The sequence below is a fragment of the Apus apus genome, chromosome 7, assembly GCF_020740795.1.
Source record: "Apus apus isolate bApuApu2 chromosome 7, bApuApu2.pri.cur, whole genome shotgun sequence".
NCBI lineage: Eukaryota > Metazoa > Chordata > Aves > Apodiformes > Apodidae > Apus > Apus apus.
Genome location: NC_067288.1, coordinates 2,246,990 through 2,265,406, shown reverse-complemented (window position 1 = coordinate 2,265,406; position 18,417 = coordinate 2,246,990). Strand labels below are relative to the sequence as shown.

The 18,417-nt window shown below is 38.8% G+C and overlaps 1 protein-coding gene across 7 annotated transcripts in view; it reads left to right on the top strand.

Moving 5' to 3' along the window:
• RABGAP1L (RAB GTPase activating protein 1 like) overlaps positions 1 to 18,417 on the top strand; it is a 246,130-nt gene that overhangs the window by 140,855 nt on the left and 86,858 nt on the right. For 5 of the 7 annotated variants that reach the window (XM_051624379.1, XM_051624380.1, XM_051624381.1 and 2 more), the window contains 3 exons: positions 3,611 to 3,685; positions 7,843 to 7,968; positions 10,251 to 10,394. In XM_051624379.1, the coding sequence (XP_051480339.1) occupies positions 3,611 to 3,685; positions 7,843 to 7,968; positions 10,251 to 10,394 (345 nt within the window). The remainder of the gene's footprint in view (positions 1 to 3,610; positions 3,686 to 7,842; positions 7,969 to 10,250; positions 10,395 to 18,417) is intronic. The other 2 variants (XM_051624382.1, XM_051624383.1) reach the window with 2 other exon arrangements.

Sequence of the window (18,417 nt, the reverse complement as noted above, 5' to 3'; positions counted from 1 at the left end):
GATCTTCATTTATTTAAAAGGAAAGAAAGTGGGCTTCAGGTGAGAATCTTCATTAAGTCCCATCTATGAGATAGAGAATATTTAAAATCACAGTTAACTGGAATATTGTGATTGGAGAGTCCCCAAGAGCTTAAGAAAATAATAACTTAAGAGGCTGCAACATTATCACAGGTTGTCATGGGAAGAATTTCATTCTCTTGAAGTTACAAAGTTACAGTGACTGCAGTGACAAGAGGGGATTTGGGATTTTGCATTGTTTTTGTATTGCATGTGGAAAGACAATGCTCCTCAGTCCCTTAAAAGGATAAATCTTCAATAATTTATCTTATATCTTTTATTAGTAGTACAATGTTTTGATGGTATCTGTAGGCAACATCCTTATTTTGGAAGTTATTTTGGTTAATTACACCATATTTCAGTTAAATCAAGTCCCATAGGTTACTTAGAACTAAAAAAAGTATAATTGGAAATGTAATATGCATAAAGCTTCAAAAATCCCTTTGCTTTGGGCAAGTACAATGAAATCACGTGGAGTTTAGAGATCCCATTAAAAATAAATCTTTACTTGCCAGGATTATGATGCTTTGACTTAACAGCAGAATCTTTCTCAGTTTCATCTAATTCTCATGCAGAACTGAAGTTAATATCTCAGTATCTGATAACAGCTGCTTGTGAAAATCAGGTTTTCTCTGTTGGAAATCAGTTTTAAAAAGCAAGCACATCAAACAGTTTTTTTTTTTTTTTTCATTTTTTTTTCATAGCTGTTGTTTGCTTCAAAGATTTGTTATTTACTGCATCCTTTTTTGCTGGGGCCTTCAGACATTTGTCTCCTGTGTATCCTATGTATATCTGTGTCCACTAATTAATTGGAAATTTTTTTTTAAACAAAATTATCCCGTGCTTATTGATTTGTAGTTCTGTGTATCACCTCTTTTTACAGATGTTTCAAATTTGTCATCTTATTCTTTAATCAGCCAACTGATTATTTTTGTTTACCAGGGTACTCCCTCTCCCTCCAGCTTTGGAACACTGTCTGTTCTTAATGAACTATTAGTATTTTTATTCCTTTTAATTTATCATCTCTTCTGATACTCAGTTGGAGACACATCCTTTAGCACATCCCATGTTAGAAATGTTTCCAGCAGGATGACAACCCCTGTGATTCTTCTGTAATAAAATAGACACAGGGGAAGTTCACATGAATTTTCTGCTATAGTTTAAATACAACTTTTCATGCATTTTCCAAGTTGAGTCTTTGCCTTCCTGCTCTGGATGTGTTTGAGACAGATTTATTACAAGTTTTAATGTGTTTAGGAAGTTGATTATGAGAACATTTCTTGGTCTTCCTTCATATATTTATTTAACATGCAGAGTGAGGATTTTTTTGCACCCTTTTCATTTCCCTCTTTTGCCATAGTTATGACTTCTTTCACAATCTGAGAAGGAGCATCTTTTTATTTCTGATAACATTCTTGACTTTTACATCTATTTCAGTTTTGAGGCAGTTTGGTTGTTCCCATGTTTTGGTTTCTCAGTAGTTATTTTTAAACTTGTTTGGATTAATTTATTGCTGTTTTCAGCAAATCATCTGTTGTGCTAATAATGCTTCTCATAAGAGAACACCCAGGAGTTGATAATTTGGTATTAATTTCTCAGCCTGGAATTTTATTATTATTTTTTTAGTAAGTGAAAGTGTTGCTATATAGTATAAAGAAATTATGCATCAGATATATTATTAGTAATTCTGCACATCTGTTTCTAAGCAGAACTGGTCTTTGAAAAGCAGAAATAATACATCTTTTAGGAGTGCTACAGAAATAAAATATTAGGCATCCATAAACTGATAAACTTTGGGAACAAGTAGATAAAGACTCAATGATGATAGTGATTAACCAGTGGATTATTCTAATTATTCATATGCAGTATTAATTTTCTGTTATTTCAGTGCTTATTAGCTGCTTTTAAATTAACTTTTTTCAAGAGAGGATCCTTTTTTCTAATTCAAATGTTTGTATCTGCTATTGACACTTCTGGAGTTATTGTTTATATTTTGCTTTTGTGGCTTGAGCTGGTTTAAAGTAGTAAGCAGATTATAATTGTTCATTAATTTTTTCTCAATACTTTATGTGACTAGTTTTGTATTTCATTGACCACGGAAACTGGGCAATGGATCGGAATTATTTTCACTCACTTTCTAACTAATCCTATCTGACATACTTCAAAAGAATGGTAAGCAATATAGACAATGGCAAAGAGCTTTAAGTCACAGTTCAGATTTTCACAAAGCTACAGGGGTATGAGGAAATGCATGGAGTAGTTGGTTATAAAAGGTGACCTTTAAAGGACCACTGAGGTTTTACTCTGTTCAGAAATCTTCTCTTCTGGGATCCTAACAGTACTCCTTGCAAATATTTCTTAGGTTTTTTTTTCCCTTCAGAATGAGAAAGGAAAGGCTTCAAATGTGTTTTGGCCTCTGTTTCAGCATTTCTTGCAGAAAATATTTAGTTATATTAGTACTATTGGCTGGAAAGGAGTCACATCTCGTTTTGAGTCACAAGTCGTCTTGCCATTTAAAGAGGCAGCTTTAACCACCTTTGCAGTATGGTGTGATAGACCTGGTGGGTTTGGTTCCAAGCATACCTGACATAATTTTTTTCACAGTCTCCCTGTTCTTTTTTCACTGTATTTGCAATCTCAATTTCAATCAAGACTTAAAAAAAAGGAGATAAGCAGGGTCTTCAGGTTCTAAACATTCTCATCTGTAGACAGTCTTGGGGGAGGTGAGGGGGCAAAGCAGAGTTTCTGATTCATGTGGCTTGTTCCTCCCCATAGCTCTGCCCTGGTGCTGTTGTTTTCCCTGGCTGCAACTTTGGTGCCTTGCTTAATCTCTCAGGATGTCTCTGTGTCTGATGCCAGTCCTGCTGCTGCTGCTCGTGCTTTCTCAAGTTTCCTCAAATTCCTAATGTCCTCTGACATCTCTTAAAAACAGGCTCTGTCTTCTTCTCTCAGAAAAGTAAGAGGGAAGGAAAGGTTGGTTATTTTAGTTTTGGTTTTGAGAGTAAGAAAAATGTGGTATGTCAGTCATACCATAGGACAGTGAGTCTTGTTCATTTTTCAGTTTAACAAGGTCATGGAGAAACTGTTTCTGGTGAGGTTTTCAGGCTAGAGTTGTTCTCGGTGGTTTTCTAACAACCAGCATCAGGTCCTCTACTTTCCTGGTGTCAGAGCTTGTTTTTCCCAAAAACAAACAAGCACTCCCCACAACACGAACTAACCTGGTTCCTACATCATATTTGTTATGTTATATTGATGTTAAAGTTACATCATTCCTGACCTCGGCAGAATTATCCTTGGTTTCGGTGAAGGGAAATTGCATCCAACGCTGCTCAACAAATAGAAGAATTTACAAACAGGTCATCTGTGGAAGGTGGAGGGTGACCAGTAGATGTTTGAAGTCCCCTGAAAGCTGATGCAAGAATGGTTACAGTTTTGCTCCCTTTATTATTCTAGCCTTCATAGTGTGACATATTCTGAATAGCTCATTGATTATAACACAGTTTGATAAGGCCTGTCTGCATTTTAAATACATACTGACTTTTATTTGTTCTAGGCATACTCTGTTTATGATGAAGACATTGGCTACTGCCAGGGACAGTCTTTCCTTGCAGCTGTGCTTCTACTTCATGTGAGTTAATTGCGAAATGAAAGCTTTGATATTTGAAACCAAAGCAGCTTTCAAATCAGTAGTACTGCAGCGTGCTATTTGACAGCTCTTTACTGTTGTTTATTTGTCTGTGTTCATTTTCCTCTTGTTGGTTTTTGGCAAATAGTGACTAACAGCTTCTCTCTTTATGAATGTAGACTGCCTTTATCTAAGAGAAATCCATTAAATTATCAAGTACTTTTGTGTCAAAACCTGAAACTGATTTGTTACATATTAATATTTGCTTTTAATTTAATTGTCACGTAGATGAACTCCCTTTGTGTTTACGGGGAATTTCACTTTGGGAGATATTCTCAGAGTAGCTAACCAGAGCAGGCAGTCTCATTAATTTTCATTCAGATTTTTTCTCCTAAGGACATTTTAGAATATCTTTTGAGTGAAAGCTGAATTTTAGCCTTGTTATTTTAGCCTGTAACCAGAACTGTACAGCCTTTGATCTGTTGCTTCCTGCATAAGCGTGTGCATGTATAGATAGATAAATACACAATTCTTATATTTGCATGATGCTATAACTTTGATGTATCAGTGGAAATGCAGCAGATTCAAGTTGTGTGGATATTGCAAAGAATATCTGAATAAACCACCTAAAACCCAGCAGCAGTTCTTACTCAGGCTCTTGCCTGCTTTCTTGGTCAGGCTTTAATTAACAAATTATTAATCATGGTTGAAATACATTTGAGGTTGTGGTTTTCAGTCAGCTGTTGGTGGTGTGTGTATGTTACTTACACATTTCCTAAGCCATCTAGAACTCAACTTCAGATTAATTTAAGTTGAAATTCCTAGTGAGATCTCAGACTCCTTGAAGACTTAAGGAGCATGATACATTGTGACAGTGTTACAGAGAACTTTAGGTTCTTTAAGGATAAACCTGAATGAGACACATTATTCAATCCTGCATGTACTGCAGATTAACTCATCTAACAGTTATTTAGCAATAAACTTTTTACCCAAAGAAGGATTTTTAAGTTCCACTGGAAGAATAAGCCTATTTCAATACCAGAATTGTTTAGAAATGAGTGGGTGTTAAATTCTTAACATTTGACTAGTACTTGAGCTCCCCTCTCTTAGTTGTGTGCTGTCATTACAACAGAGAATCACCTGTGTTTCTAGTGTGTCTGGAGCTAGGGGGAGTTCCCTGTACACAGGGAATACTAAATGGCATTTACACTCGTTTTAATATGGCCTTTATAACATTTGCTTTCACAATAGGATATTAAACAAATGATCAGAGAAAGGGGGGAAGGGAAGCAGTCTCAGTGAGCTCATGTAAGTTGGGACCTTCCCAGGATGTCCTCAAACTCTTGTTTTTCTCAAATTCTCCAGCTACTCTGTATGCTGTGAATGCTTGTAAGACCCTCTTTCTAACTCTTCTACCTTTGCATGGATTTCTAGACCCTTTCCTTCCCCTCTTTTCTGGGACAGGATCTTCTTTCCCTTCAGTGTAGATGTGTTTCAGGGATGGTTGAGTAGCCTGAACCTCCATCCTGGCTTTTTGTGATTTTGCTGCTTTGATGAAATTCCTATCAAAGGTGAACAGGCAGCTTCTAATCACAGGGGGACAGTGTTGCCAACTCCAATCATTTTACTGTAAGCCTCACAGTGTTTGATTTTTTCTCTCTTTCTTGGAGCAATGACTATGTGAAAAACTAAAATTAATTTTTTTAAATGGCAACTTTCTGGGTTTTGTGATTCCAAGAAAAAATAAGAAGAGACAAATACCTAAATGCTAAAAATCAGAATGGAAGTACCAGAAATATGTTTTGTTTAAAATAAATAAGAAAGGAAAACTGGATTTGTGAGTTTGAATCCTTGGGGTTGGTAATACTGGAGAATTTTCATCCAAGAGGACTTGGTGGCCTCTGCCTGGAAATAACTCTGGCCTAGCACTCACCTCTCCTCCCTCTCCTTGCCCGGGGGGGAGGAACAATTATCAATGCATGTGTGTCTGATTGAGCATGCAAGGTAGGTGTGCTGGTGCATTAATATCTGTCATTTTATTAGAAGCTATTGTTACCTTACCAAAAAAAAGTAATTAAATTTGCGTTCGTGTTACTTCAGAGCAGATTAAAGCTTTTGGTCAGGCTAAAACGATGGCTTCACTTTACTTTGTCAGCAGCTTTTATCTGCTGTCACTGGGGATCATCCCATCCAGATAGAATAAAGATAAAGTTCTTTGAGATTCCCAAGAGCTTGTCCTAGGCAAATCTAGCCTGGACAGGTAGGTAGCACCTGGTCTGTCAGTTCTTGATGCTAACTAGTTACTTCTATATGTGCTGTCTGAAAATGAAAATGGAAGTCTCTGCCCATAGCCCTGGAGACAGGCCATCATCATAGGCTGAACCATAAAAGATGAAACCCTGGAGATGAGTATCAAGAGACTAAAATTCTCTTTAAAGAAAATACTGAGCTTTTATCTATTGCTCGTATTTGATGAGGGGCTGACAAGAGGCTGAATGAGTGAATGCACTAAGAGGTCGAGAGTTGTCATTCCTGATAATAATTTTTTTCATTTGTTACAATCCGGTGCCTGCAAAAGAAAAGTTGCTTTTAAATGTGATTGAATACCTGATTTGGGGTCAGTGGTGACTCTCCTTGTGCCTATCTTGATACCTGAAGGCAAGGGGGAGAGATGTCTTATGGGTGGAGGTTGGAGGACACAAGGCTTCCCACAAATCCAATGTTCAGCAGGCTTAAGCCAACAAATCTAACTTCAGAGGGGTTCACACAGCTCGTCCTTTAGTGCTGTTTTCTAAAGCTCTGTTTGATGAGAAATGCTGGTCAAAGTGAAATAGAGATTATGGAGATAGGGCTTCTGGAAAAAGCATGATGTGAATAGGTGGGATCATGCCTCCTGAGCTGACAGGTAGGTTCTGAAAGCAAGGTTTGTTATTTTCTTATTCATCATGGGAAAACCGACTGAATTCAGAGTTTGATGTCCTGGGGTTTGGATGAGAGTGGATAAGCATTATTCTCACTAAGGGTTGGTTATACCTTAGTTCTCCTGGATTTTTCGCTTTTAACCAAGTCTCTCTCAGTAGAATTCACTGTCATGAATAGCTGTTTTTTTCTTCTTTCTTTCTTTCTTTCTTTCTTTCTTTCTTTCTTTCTTTCTTTCTTTCTTTCTTTCTTTCTTTCTTTCTTTCTTTCTTTCTTTCTTTCTTTCTTTCTTTCTTTCTTTCTTTCTTTCTTTCTTTCTTTTCTTTCTTTCTTTCTTTCTTTCTTTCTTTCTTTCTTTCTCTTTCTTTCTTTCTCTTTCTTTCTTTTCCTTCCTTCCTTCTTCCTTCCTTCCTTCCTTCCTTCCTTCCTTCCTTCCTTCCTTCCTTCCTTCCTTCCTTCCTTCCTTCCTTCCTTCCTTCCTTCCTTCCTTCCTTCCTTCCTTCCTTCCTTCCTTCCTTCCTTCCTTCCTTCCTTCCTTCCTTCCTTCCTTCCTTCCTTCCTTCCTTCCTTCCTTCCTTCCTTCCTTTCCTTCCTTTCCTTTCCTTTCCTTTCCTTTCCTTTCCTTTCCTTTCCTTTCCTTTCCTTTCCTTTCCTTTCCTTTCCTTCCTTCCTTCCTTCCTTCCTTCCTTCCTTCCTTCCTTCCTTCCTTCCTTCCTTCCTTCCTTCCTTCCTTCCTTCCTTCCTTCCTTCCTTCCTTCCTTCCTTCCTTTCCTTTCCTTCCTTCCTTTCCTTCCTTCCTTTCCTTCCTTCCTTTCCTTCCTTCCTTTCCTTCCTTCCTTTCCTTCCTTCCTTTCCTTCCCTTTCTTCCCTTTCTTTCCTTTCTTTCTTCCTTTTTTCCTTTTTTTCCTTTTTTGAAATTGTTGTTCTGTAGCTGAGAGCTGTGTCCTGTTCTTCTCATGTCTATTTGACAGAAAGAATACTGGTGACAGTTGTGCTGCTGTAGGGATGTGCACTTACATAAACCTATGATATGTTTCCAAAAAGGTCTTTAATCAAGGAGAATAGTTCCCGTGGGATTTTAGTTGCTTAATTCTACATTCAGAGTGCTTTGCTGAAAATGTTAATGTATCCCTGGTTCTGAATTCATCATGTGTAAGGTTATTTCAGTGTATCTATTTGTGTAAGGAATGTCCAGCCTCAGCTCAGGTTTTTAAATTCTGGTTGTGTATTTTTCCACACAGATGCCAGAGGAGCAGGCATTCTGTGTGTTTGTGAAAATAATGTATGACTATGGCTTGAGGGAGCTCTACAGAAATAACTTTGAAGATCTCCATTGCAAATTTTTCCAGCTGGAGAAGTTAATGCAGGTAGGACCAGGGTAACAAATTCTTCTGCTTTCATAAATGGAGAAAATGGCATTTATCTGTAAGGTACTGCACAATAAAAACCCTCTCCTTTTACAAGTGGGGTAGAACCAAAGCAGGGAAGTTTATTATCTGGATCCAAACATCATGAGTCAGGTTTATTTCTAATTTCTTTCTTCTTTCATATACCAATCTTGCAGCTAATCTTTGTATCCAAGCACAGTAGGTACAATTTAATTCTTTTTTTCCTCTCTCTGTTTGCTTATTCTCTCTCTTCACTATTCCATGATGTTGCTTAGAGAGAATGTCTCTGTTCTGTTAAGGCCAACACAGCTTTTGGATTGCCACCATCAGTGTCCTACTTTCTGTGAATTATGCTGGTGGTGAAGAGGTCGTGCAAATCAGGGAATCCTGATGCTTAGGAAATACAAATCAAGTAGAGGCAATTTGGTAGATTTTACTGTGTTTTCAGTGTATTGCTCTCTTTTTCAGATGTAATTATTTCCAAATCAGAGCAGTTTAACATAAATAAACAGCTTCAAGTTTTAAGCATTGTTGTTCTGACTGATAAAGAGCTATTAACAGTCCATTAAGCTTTGACCTGTGCTTCTGTTAGCATAGCCAAAGCTGGTTGCTGGAGCCAGTTACCATAAGTGACCATATATACCTCTGAGAGACAGATTAACACTGAGCAAAACAGTTAATTTAGCTATTCAGATGTCAAATTATGGTATTTCCTACCTGATGGAGTAGAGTTGCATACTAATTAATTTGATACTTGACTTCAGCATATGGTCTTCTCTATTTATATATGCTATATATATATAAAGATTTTTGCTTTATTCACTGAATATTAATACATCATCATAGAATCATAGAATGGTTTGGGTTGAAAGGGACCTTGAAGATCATTCAGTTCCAACTCCCCTGCAGGGGCAGGGACACCTCCCACTAGATCATGTTGCTCAGGGCCCCATCCAACCTGGCCCAAGGGATGGGGCTTCAAAAACTTCCCTGGGCAACCTATTCTAGTGTCTCACCACCCTCACATTAAAGAATTTCCTCTTAAATCTTCCCTCTTCCAGTTTTGATCCATTACCTCTTGTCCTCTCACTACAAGCCCTTGCATAAAGTTCCTCCCCAGCTTTCCTATAGCCCCTTCAGGTGCTGGAAGGCCACTATCAGGTCCTCCTGGAGCCTTCTCTAGGCTGAACAGCCCCAATTCTCTCAGCCTGTCTTCGTAGGAGAGGTGCTTCAGCCCTCAGATCATCTTCATGGCCTCCTCTGGACTTTCTCCAGGAGCTCAATGTCTTTCTTATGTTGGGGGCTCCAGAACTGGACACAGCACTCCAGGTGGGGTCTCACGAGAGCTGAGTAAAGGAGCAGAATCACCTCTCTGGCCCTGCTGACCACACTTCTTTTGATGCAGCTCAGGACACTGTTGGCTTTCTGGGCTCCCATGCACATTGCTGGCTCCTGTTGAGCTTCTCATCCACCATTATCCCCATATCCTTCTCCTCCAGACTGTTTTCGATTGATTCTCCCCCCAGCCTGTGTTTGTGCTTGGGATTGCCCCGTCCCAGCTGCAGGACCTTGCACTTGGCCTTGTTGAACTTCATGCAGTGAGCCCAGTTCTCAAGCCTATCAGGGTCCCTCTGGATGGCCTCCCTTCCCTCCAGCGTGTCAACCTCACCACACACTTTGGTGTTGTCAGCAAACCTGCTGAGGGTGCACTCAGTGCCACTGCCCGTGTTGCTGACAGAGATGTTGAACAGCACTGGTCCCAGTACCCACTCCTGGGGAACACCACTGGGTCAGTACTTGGACCAGTGCCTTCAGTGTAGAGTAGAATTATCAGGGCTTATTTTGTGTTGCTTATATATGCTCCTAGTTTTCTGTTCCTTGTTCCTTTCAGTCTCTGCAAGGTGATCTCGTAGTCACTAGTTTTTAGAGCAGGAGCATGTTTAGCAAGACACAGTAAAGGAATAACTGGAAGTGTACCCTGTGCATGCCATAGATTTGACAAGCACTCTGCCTTTTGACTTTTGAAGATTTTGTAGTTTCTCAGTATAATCTCAGTACATTATTTGATACCATGGTAGAATCCACAGTGCATACTTTACTGAAAACTGTAACCATGGGCACTGAAATTCACGAACATATGAAGCTAGAATTTCAACTTCTTGTGTTTTTCAGTGTTTAGCAACCTGGTACTTACTGGTAGGATAGATGAAGAACTTGGGTTAATGAGTAATACTGAAGCTTTTTTTTTCCCTTTACTCTAGGAGCAGTTACCAGACCTGTATAGCCATTTCTCAGACCTCAACTTGGAAGCTCATATGTATGCATCCCAGTGGTTCCTCACTTTGTTTACTGCCAAGTTTCCACTCTGCATGGTCTTCCACATCATTGACTTACTACTTTGTGAGGTAAAAAACAACTTGGATAAGAAAGCTCTTTCACTCCACGAATGATTCTTCTTTTTTTTGGTTTTGTTTCGTTTTATTGGAGTCATTTGCTGTTTAGTTTCAAAATGTCTGTAAGTAAATTATGTAGAAAACATGGTTATATCCAAGAAATGATGCTCTGGTTTTGTTGTAAAATCAGAATTGTGGATTGCCTCGTTCTTTACTAAGGGATCTAATTAGGAATATCTGATGCACACATCTGTTCTTCATTTAAATTGTTAAATAATTTATTCAAAGTTAGGTATTCTAATTTCTTGAAGATACCTAGTAGGAAAAAGCCTAGCAGGCTTTCAGGGGGAGAGCTCTTCAAATGGTCTGATTCAGAGTGCCCAATGACAGGAAGGGATTGCATCTTGCCTTGCTGGCCTGATGTTAAACAAACAGTGACAACTACCAGACAGCACCACTGAATCAAGCTCTTTCCTTTTGTTTTTCACCAAACTCTTCCAGCTCAGGAACAAGTTACTCCAGAGACAAAATGGTATCTTTCTGTATCTGCACTTCCTTTAAAAAAACCCAGACAGAATAGATAGATAGTCTGGAATGTTTGTTTTGGTAAAATACTACAACTTCCTCTGTCACCAGGAAGTCAGGGCATACATGGAATTAAACCTGTTTTATTTTCTCTCTTGATTTACATGGCTCACAAACATAAAAAATATAAACAGACAACATAATTGAGAATTTTAAATGCAAAGGGTGTAATGAGTATGAAACGCTGTTGACTCTAGTTAATTCTGTTGATTTTTATTGTGTTTTAGTTGTGAATTTTCAGGCTTGCTGCACATGCCTTGACAGCATTCGTTACTGAACAGATCTCATAACTCACTGTTTTGTTCCTCAAGAGTAGGGCTTCCTCTCCATATTAGTGGTCAGTTATCAGTAAGAGGTAGGTTCATACTGCCCAATATCCAAGTGAGTGCCAAAGGTAGTAATGTTGAAGTGATCTCATATTTCCATGTAAATATCTGAGCTCTGTTTCTTTCACAATGTCTTGATTACACGAAGTAAGCAAAGAGAAAATGCAGAAAGCTTGCTTGTTTTTCTGCTCTTTGTCCTCTTTGGTCATGCAGTAAATGAACACAATCCCTTGATCACTTTTGAACTGCTAGTGAGTTCATTTTCAGAATGATCTTCTGGTGTGGATTTGATCTTTCATTGTCAGTTCCATGTATTACTTTATTCTGATCTGGATGTAGAGCTGCACTCAGAAATGATCATTCTCAGAGACCGTTTGTCAAGAAGTGCACAGAACATTATTTCATAGTGGTGATTGTTGTGATAGCAGCCTAGTTACATCCTGTCTGAAGCTCCTGTGCTTTTTATTACATTAAGCTCAAATATGTTGAGGAAGTATTTTAGTTATAGTTAATATAGATTTAATATTTAGAATGAAAAAAGAAAAAAGAGCTCTTTAAACATTTGCATTCATCTCGCATCTGGCTGTGTTTATCTCAGCATGTCTGAAGGAATTCCTCTGGGAAAGAAGGTGAATGGATCCAAGGAGAAAGTGAGAGAGTGCAAAGCTAGAGTCTGCTAGAAAAAAGGAAACTTGTTTGTGTTTGGGGAGGGTAATAACATAAAGCTAAAGGAGCCACTTTTACAAAAACTAAAAATAAATCAGAAACAGGCACTTCTGAGAATTTGTGGGATGAGCATAGATTAAAATTACACTAAAATTAAAATCCAGTTGGCTCTCAGCATAGATGGAAAGTAAAAATCTCAAGGCATCTGGCTGTAGACAATATTAAAAGAATGAAACCATTCCTTAATGGAGGACTTAGAATCATACTGTGAAGCTCTCTGTGCCATCAGCCTCCAGAAGGAGTAACAGAGCAGTCAAAAATAATTTTTGTCTGCATTAAATTGTTCTTTATCTCTGAAAAATAAATCACGCCTGTAATTCCAGCAACTGGAAGGAGAAAAAACAGTTTCAGCTGCTAACAATGGAACATGTTCTGTGAAAGAAAAAATCCTCAACAAAAGAAGAAGCCTTTGAAATGAACTGTCATGTGTTTTTAAAAACAAGCTCCCAGCCTTCTTGTTCATTTGTCATAGATACAGATGAATTTGAAATAGCCTTCCACTTCCTTCCTGACTGTGCTTTCTCCACAACCCTGTCCTGTCTGTCATTGACAAATTGTTTGCATCCCACTCAACTCCTTTATGAAAATTAATGAAATTCTTTTTATGAAACGTACTAGGGGAAGAAACACAGGTAAAGCCATTGCTGAGTGGGTGCTGCCAACTAGTCATTCCAAGGGAGCTTCTCTGGTCCCATGAAAATATTTGAACTATGGATGAACAATTTGTATCCACCAAGAATTTTTGGATGGGATTTGGCTTTTTAGTTCTTGACTGTGTCTGCAAGAGGGAAATTAATCCTTAAAGTTCTTTCATTCTCAGTCCAGAGAGGAAAAATATTGAAATTCTGTAGTTTTGCAGCTGGCCAGGGAGGCATGTTTCCTTCCCTTGCATGGCCCATGGAATGGTAGCACCCTGGCTGGGGAGTGGAGCTCCTGGGCAGGAGCATGTCCAGGGATGTAACAGCTTCTGAAAATTCGGTTAAATTCATGCTGAGAATTAAGTTTTATTGATAAATTTTAAAAATAGTATCAACGTGCAGGCGCTTACAGTGGAGGTCTTTTCATCATTCTCACATTAAATATTCCTTGATAGAAATAAGTATTTAATTTATACAAATGTGGGATTTGCTCTGGCCTCTACATGGTCAAGTTCTTTTGTCCTATTGTCTTCTTCTGACCTTTTGTATTTTTAAGCTGTCTTGAGGCTGTTGATGGTGTGATTCAATGCCCAAATTTCCAGTGGCCTTAGAATATTGCCTCAGTAACTGTAGGACAGAATCTGTCACACGTCCTCACCTAGAAATGACATGGTTTTCAATTCTTTGTGTTTCCTATGACAGAAGCTTGAAGAAAATTTGGGGCTTGCAGGCAGGTGCTGCACAGTGCTGTGGCACAGATTATAGGGCTTAGTATTTAGACTGTCTGTAATAAAAACACAGACCTGATCCAGTCGGAAGTTTTCATGTGATTAGTGCAAACTGTGTTTTTGAGCCTGGCTACAAAGATAAATTTATCATATCAGCATCAGCTGAAGGTCTTTCTACGACGTTCCTTTTAGGCACCTGTTTTGATGGCTTCCTTTGTCTCCTCTCCTTTTGCTGGTTTTGTTTCACTGAAGAACAACTTTCTTGATGAAATTCAGCCATGTCAGGCTTATCTGTCATTATGACATTATGTTATAGAACACATTTGAGCCTGCTCTGTTTTGCTGTCTTTGGTTCCATTTTCTGTTGTCTATTTGAAGTCAGAAATAGCAACTGATTGAGGTGAAGTGTGTGTCTCTTAGAGCTGCCCCCAGAGCAACAGCTGCATCTGGCTCATGCTGTAGAATATCAAAGGGTTGGCTTTAACTTCATTTTGCATTTCAGAATTTACAATTTAAAATGAAGATGTGTTTTAGAAGTGCTAAATAAGTGACCTTAATTAGGCATATAGAAGAGAAAAAAAAAAACAACAACAAACAAAAACCAACCCAAACCAGTTGGCAGAAAGTTTATAAGCATTTTTAAAATTGTAATTATCTTTTTTCTCCTTGAAAACACTTGAACCAGTTGTGAACACAAACATTACTGAGGTTCAGAGCTCAAGTTGTCATTCCATTATTAACCTAGAATTTTGAGACACTATTGGCAACCTCCATTTTAAGTTTATCTGGCTGTTTTTGTGTGCAATTCTTGAGGATATAATATACTTCAGGCCTGTGCTTCTCTCCTTTTATGGAGTATGTAAAACTCATTACTACATGCTGCCTTTTCTGGGCTGGTACAGATAATTACATAGTCTTGTTACAAAAATTAATAGTTTTATTACTAAGCTGCCATTCTGTGATCAAGGCTGAATAGAAAGGGATGCAACTGGTTATCTATCAGTTTTGAATATGAAATAATGTAATGTTTTCTCATATAGCTGGTGGGAACGAAGTGAAACTGCCATTCACAGGGCCATAGCAGCAGTGCAGGGGAAGACGTGGGAATTGAAAGCTAGATACCATCATTCCTTGGCCTTTATTTATCAGCTTTCAGAACTTTGTATAAAGTAACTTTTATAATCAGTTCTGAGAAACTCACTGTGAAAATGAAGGCTGATGGGTGTTTATTTTAACATGTAAGTGACTTGGTGCTGCTAAACGAGCACCTGGTGATAGTAGCAATGTGGCAGCATGTTGTGTAGATGTGGTTCCTGGGAGCACTGCTACATCATCCTTCTAAGATTTTCATTATTTCGTTCTAACCATTGGTGCTGCAGATTTGATTTCTGTCTTGTGTGTGTCTTGCTGAAGAAGGGATGTGCCAGGAAACACTCGTCGTGTGGTATCGCTCAGACGATCAGGCAGCCTCTGTGTTAGTCCTCACTGAGTCGTAGGTACCATAATAGCCTGATATTTTTTATCTGTCACTGTCAGATGCTTCTGTGATGCCTTCGACAGTTGAGAAAGAACAGATTAACATTTTAATTTATTAAACTTCCTCCAGATTTGAGTCAGGAACAAGCCCACTTCCTCTGTAAATCTACGCTCAGATGAAATGTGAATTAAATCAAATCCTGTGTGCAGTTGTTTATCTTCTGCAGATCTATAGGGGAAAAAAAACTGAACTGCTTGGAATTGCCTGCGACTGACACGTTGTCTGCTTTTGTTAACCCACCTGGTTAAGAATGGCTTAATAAATCTTACAAAAGAGCAGACTGGGCTTGCTAGAAATAAAATCTCTTCCAGTCACGATGTTTTAAAAGCTAGGCTTAAATTCTGTGCAGGTATAGAAACTGCCTGCATTATTTCAGTACTGTTTACCAAAGTAAAGGCAACATCATACATGTTGGAGAAGGCTGGAGGGTGTGTGTGCTTGTTTTCCTTCTTTTGAACAGAGGCAGTTAGACTTTGGCATTTAGACTGTGTCTTTCCTCCTCTCCCTTGCTCCTTCTGTTCGTTCTGCTTGCTAGAGAGCTGCTTCTCTTTCTGAAGTCTGTCAGCCACTGCTAGTTGATGCACAGAGACTGGAAAGGATTTCTTTCTCAGACTGCTAGCATTGAGATAATTTCAGAAGAAAGAGGATAGGTTGTCTCAAACTCTGGGTGGAAGACTAGAATTTGAACATACGTGTCCAGTGGAAATGCTGGTTTGCTACATTCAACCATCTGTTGGCATGTCAGGCATTATCATCTCTTTTGTTGCAAGAGCTTGAGGTCTGCAGTGGGATTAGCTCAGGTTTTCTGGCCCTGAATGTTTTTCTTTTATGTATTTAGATGAGTTATTTAAATCACTGATAAAAGTAATTTTAGCGCAATTTATCTGACGAATGCAGCTGTATTCTACTGTGGGCATTTTCAGTACTAAAACAGAAATTAAAATAAAAATGAAGGGAAAAGGATGCAGTATCTGATTGTGTTGGATGGGTGAGGATCTGTGGAGGACGGCCCACCTCTTCAGGTTTTTGTGTATGTGTGTTTGAAACATTTAGATAATAATGACAAGGATTTTCAAGTTATTTTTGAACTGAAGGTCATAAGAAGTATGAGGTGTTTGGATACAAAGTTTGAATCAACAGCAGAAGTACTGGAGGTATGTAGTACACTATTCTGTGTTACCACAGGCACAGGGTAGTACCAGACATTCTTTTCACTTCTAAAGCTACATAGAATTTATAAGAATTCAAGCCTAGACTGAGGAGCAGAGTATTTTAATAGAGTACATCAAAGAGGTTCTTGGAGAGCCACAGGGTTCAACATTACCCTTCACACTATGTTGTCCAGCTGTTCCTGTGAACATCCATAGTTTATGTGTCTTCCATTCATAGCTGCAGCTTGTTTAACCCCAAAATAACAAAGTGATAAATACTCTGCATGAGCAAAAAAAAAAATAGTCTCTCAACAATCTGCAATTCAGGATAACTTCTGTGAACAGAAGGTACATTTTCAGTGATGTTGGTAAATGTTGTGGTCCTAAAATGTTGAGGCTGCTTCTGTTTCAGAAAATGTTCTAAGATGCAGGTGAGAAGTTGCTGAAGATGAGGAACCTGTTGGAATCACCCAGGTTGTGCCCTAGAGGGAAGAGACATCTGATGCCATGCCACAGTATGTCTCTGAGTTACTTTCCCCATTGCAACTGAAATATTTTAGCCACTTACTAGTTGATGTTCACTTGGTTGATTTCTTCAGGAACACAGTAAATTTCCGTAGTGCTTACTTAACACCAGTGCCATCTGCTGTATTTGAATAGCAGCAGGTTCTAAGCAGTCTTGGCAGTCCTCAGAAGCACTTCAGAAATAACTGAAGTATCACAAATGGGAGAGTGATATTCTGTGAACAAATCCAGGAAGTGAAGCTAATTTGGGGACTCTTTATTTTTTTAAAAAAAAAAAAGAGGGTGGTGCAGTCTGCCTCTGCCAGAATGATTCCCTTTGCTCAGTGCTTGGAATCTGAGGCCATACTGAGTTTCCTAAGTACACAAAATCATGATGTGAACCTCTCATTCCAGTGGTTGGAGGGAAGGGAAAATTAATGTCAGGGTGTAGAAAGGCAAGGGCTGTGTTGTGGCAGAGAAAGGGAGAAGATGAAGAATGAGCACTGGGAAGGAGATCCCATGGAGTGCAGGGAAACAGGACATTGATTTAAGACAGACATGCATTTTTCTTCCTTTTGTGTGGCTACGTGTAGAGGGGGAAGGAGACAGCTCTCTGTCAAGAGATGTTCTGAACCCCTCATTTTGTCTCCTCTCAGGAAGACTGGGGTCTGGAAGGTTACTGCTCCTCTGAGCATATCTAGCATCCATTCTCTGTTTCCATATGACAGTTGGAGGATCTGTCTTACCTACAGAGATATGAGGACTTTTTCTGTTCTCACTGTAGGTCTTGTGGTAAGGCCCTTGATGCCTAGTGTGGATTCAGGCCCCCTTCTTTGTCCCCATATTAATCAGGTTTGGCAAGTGGGGAAGTAATGTCTAGAACCCCTGTGATTTAAACCTCTGAAAGCCAGAAGAGTATTGTTAGTGTGCTTGGGGAAGCAAATGGAGCAGGCGTGCTGCTGGCCCATAACCAGCTGTCTGTGGGTTAGGAACATGCCACTGCAGAAATACCAGATGTCAGGGAGCAGTTTAATACATGACTTAAAATTCTGAGGCTGTAATTTTTATTCTTTGAAAACAGTTGCAGAAGCTGGAGAGAAAAAAATGCTGATCTCATAGCACTTGTTACTTTCATTCAGCCATAGCAAAATCTCAGCAGCAAATTACATGAAAATCACCCAAACCAGGTAAATATTCACTAGCACTTCCAAATCCCCTTCATTTCTGTTAAAAACAACTAAACAAACTAGCTTCCATGTGAAATCATACTAGTACAGGTTCAAGGTTGTGTTGTATTTGTTATGGCCTTTTCATGGGTTTTTTTCTGCAAAATATAGAAAAGTGACACAGTAAATACTGAATCCCATGGTTCCATGTTTACCATCTTCTTGGTAGCTGCTTATCTAATAATTCAGTCAACTGGTTTTAGTTTGGTTTGTGTATTATTCACAGCATCCTAGTATCAGGATGGAGATTTCTCATTTTTCTTCCCTTTTTTCTTCTGATACTGCCTTTCCTGTTGGGAGTTCTGGTAGGCAATGTCAATGGAGTGACTGGGGGAAGCCAATCTAACAAGTTGCCTGTACCCCATGCATTAGCAGTAACATCTCTCTGGAATTGTTTTTTTCTTTCTTTTCCTCTCTCTGACAGGACTGTTTCATCAGAAAGAAGTATCTGTTGCTTGTACAAAGCTTGCTATTTTATCTTGTGCCTTATTTGAATGAGAATTAACCTTTCTTTTCCTTAGTTGTCTTGTCATTGAACTAGAATGTACAAGGTATACAGACTGTATCTGAGCAGAAGATGCTAATTAAAATGCATATCCCTGCAGAGCAGGCTG